The sequence below is a fragment of the Macrosteles quadrilineatus genome, unplaced genomic scaffold (assembly GCF_028750875.1).
Source record: "Macrosteles quadrilineatus isolate MER2022 unplaced genomic scaffold, UCM_ALF_1.0 Scaffold_2__2_contigs__length_208266976, whole genome shotgun sequence".
NCBI classification, from domain to species: Eukaryota; Metazoa; Arthropoda; class Insecta; order Hemiptera; family Cicadellidae; genus Macrosteles; species Macrosteles quadrilineatus.
The window spans coordinates 1,839,959-1,841,852 of NW_026542595.1; the positions used below are offsets into that span (position 1 = coordinate 1,839,959).

Below are 1,894 nucleotides of genomic sequence, written 5' to 3' on the forward strand. Positions count from 1 at the left end.
AATTAAGTCTGGAACACCTTTTTTCCTTTATACTCTAATGTTTGATAGTGTAAAAATTGATTACCAATACAATAAAATAGAATACCAAATAATTACAATAATACTACAACCCTACAACAACAAAAACACAATAGCAATCAAAATTAATAGAATTCCTAAACTAAATAATAAATGTAATTGCAATAATCAACTTTACGTACTTGTTAATATTCACAAATGCTCAAACTGATGCCCAAGAGAAACTTGACAGAGCCCCAACCGATTGTAAAATTCGTTTACCACCCTGGACAGCGTTTCTTCATTAATAGATCGTGCTTCCATTATTATTCTTGCTGTGAGATCCTGGATGTTTTCTGGGCGGTTAACAAATACTCTACTTTTTAGGTGGCCCCACAAAAAGTAGTCTAACGGCGTCAAGTCGGGTGATCTGGCAGGCCATTCAATAGCTCCCCGCCTCCCTATCCAACGATCTGGAAAAACTTCGTCCAAGTAATTTCGGACTTCAGCATTATAGTGAGGTGGTGCGCCATCTTGCTGAAACCAAATGTTCTCGTTGACAACATTTTCTTCGTCTTCCGGAGGAAACTCATGGGCAATGGCAGGTACTATCGACTCTCGCAGTAACTCCAGATAACGGTTTCCGTTTAGATTTCCTTCGATCACGAATGGCCCTATTAATTTGGTCCCGACAATGCCTGCCCAAACATTGACTTTTTGGGGATTTTGAGTATGGCATTCTTGAGTCCAATGAGGATTTTCAGGAGACCAATACCTATAGTTTTGTCTGTTCACGTGACCATGAAGACTAAATGAAGCCTCATCTGAAAATACAATTCTATTTTTGAACATTGGATCCAAAGTACACCGTTGCATCATGAGTTCACAGAATTCAATCCTGCGGTCAAAATCGTCCTCGTTCAATTCATGTATTAACTGAACCTTAAAAGGATGAAACTTCTCGGCTTTAAGGGCTTTGTGGACCGACATGTGACTTATCCCAAAGTCATTTCCAATCCTACGTGTCGATGTGTGATGATTTTCTTCAACGCTAAGAAGTATATTCAGTCTAGTTTCTTCAGTGAGTACAGATTTTGGCCTACCACTTCTTGGTTTACTTGCAACATCCCCCGTTTCAGCAAACTTATTACATATCTTAGATACTGTAGCTCGATTAATTTGGCGATCAGGGTACAAGTTGTTAAAAATATCACACGCTTCAAGTTGAGTCCGTTTTTTATCTCCATAGCCAACAATGACAAGTATTTCTATCTTCTGTTTTGTTGTTAACAACGCCATGTTAAATAAAAATAATAAAAGATGTACTTACGAACTCCAAAGAAACTACCTACACAGACTGAAGGGGAATAAGGAAAAACTGATAAGATTGTTACCTGATTAGCCTGCAGTCTTAAGAAAGAGGATAGGAATTCCAAGTGAGTGCAACGTCCAAACCTGGAATCTCAATTATCAGATTTATTTACTAAGTGATAAGAGCTACATAAGTTTGTTTATTGCAGTTCGTCCTATTGTCCAAGTTTTTCTGATATAAACTATCAAATCTATTATAACTTTATTTTTGGTAAAAAAAAATAAAAATGTGTTTCAGACGTAATTTACTTGTTCAACCCTAAGCACATTTTAAGCCGCCATATTGGACAGGGTGCTTAAAAAACATTTTTAGACACATTGTTAAATTGGTCTCTCAAATACCTTTAAAATGAGAGGTCACAAGATGGGGGTTGTCATTTGAAAATTTTTAGTTGCCCCCCCCCCCTTACCATTAGGGGATTTTTTCAAATAAATAAAAAGGTGCCTAATTTTGGCTCAGTCCCACGAGTGGATAAGTTCTATCTATTAATGGCAAAAAAGATAAAATTGTGTTCCAGACCCCACC

At 37.2% G+C, this 1,894-nt stretch overlaps 1 protein-coding gene across 1 annotated transcript; it reads right to left on the reverse strand.

Annotated features, from left to right (window-relative positions):
- Positions 1-210: 210 nt before the first annotated feature.
- Positions 211-1,296, reverse strand: LOC128986764 (uncharacterized). The gene has a single exon (XM_054407279.1). It carries the CDS (start codon positions 1,294-1,296, stop codon positions 211-213), a length of 1,086 nt encoding a protein of 361 aa, XP_054263254.1.
- Positions 1,297-1,894: the final 598 nt, after the last annotated feature.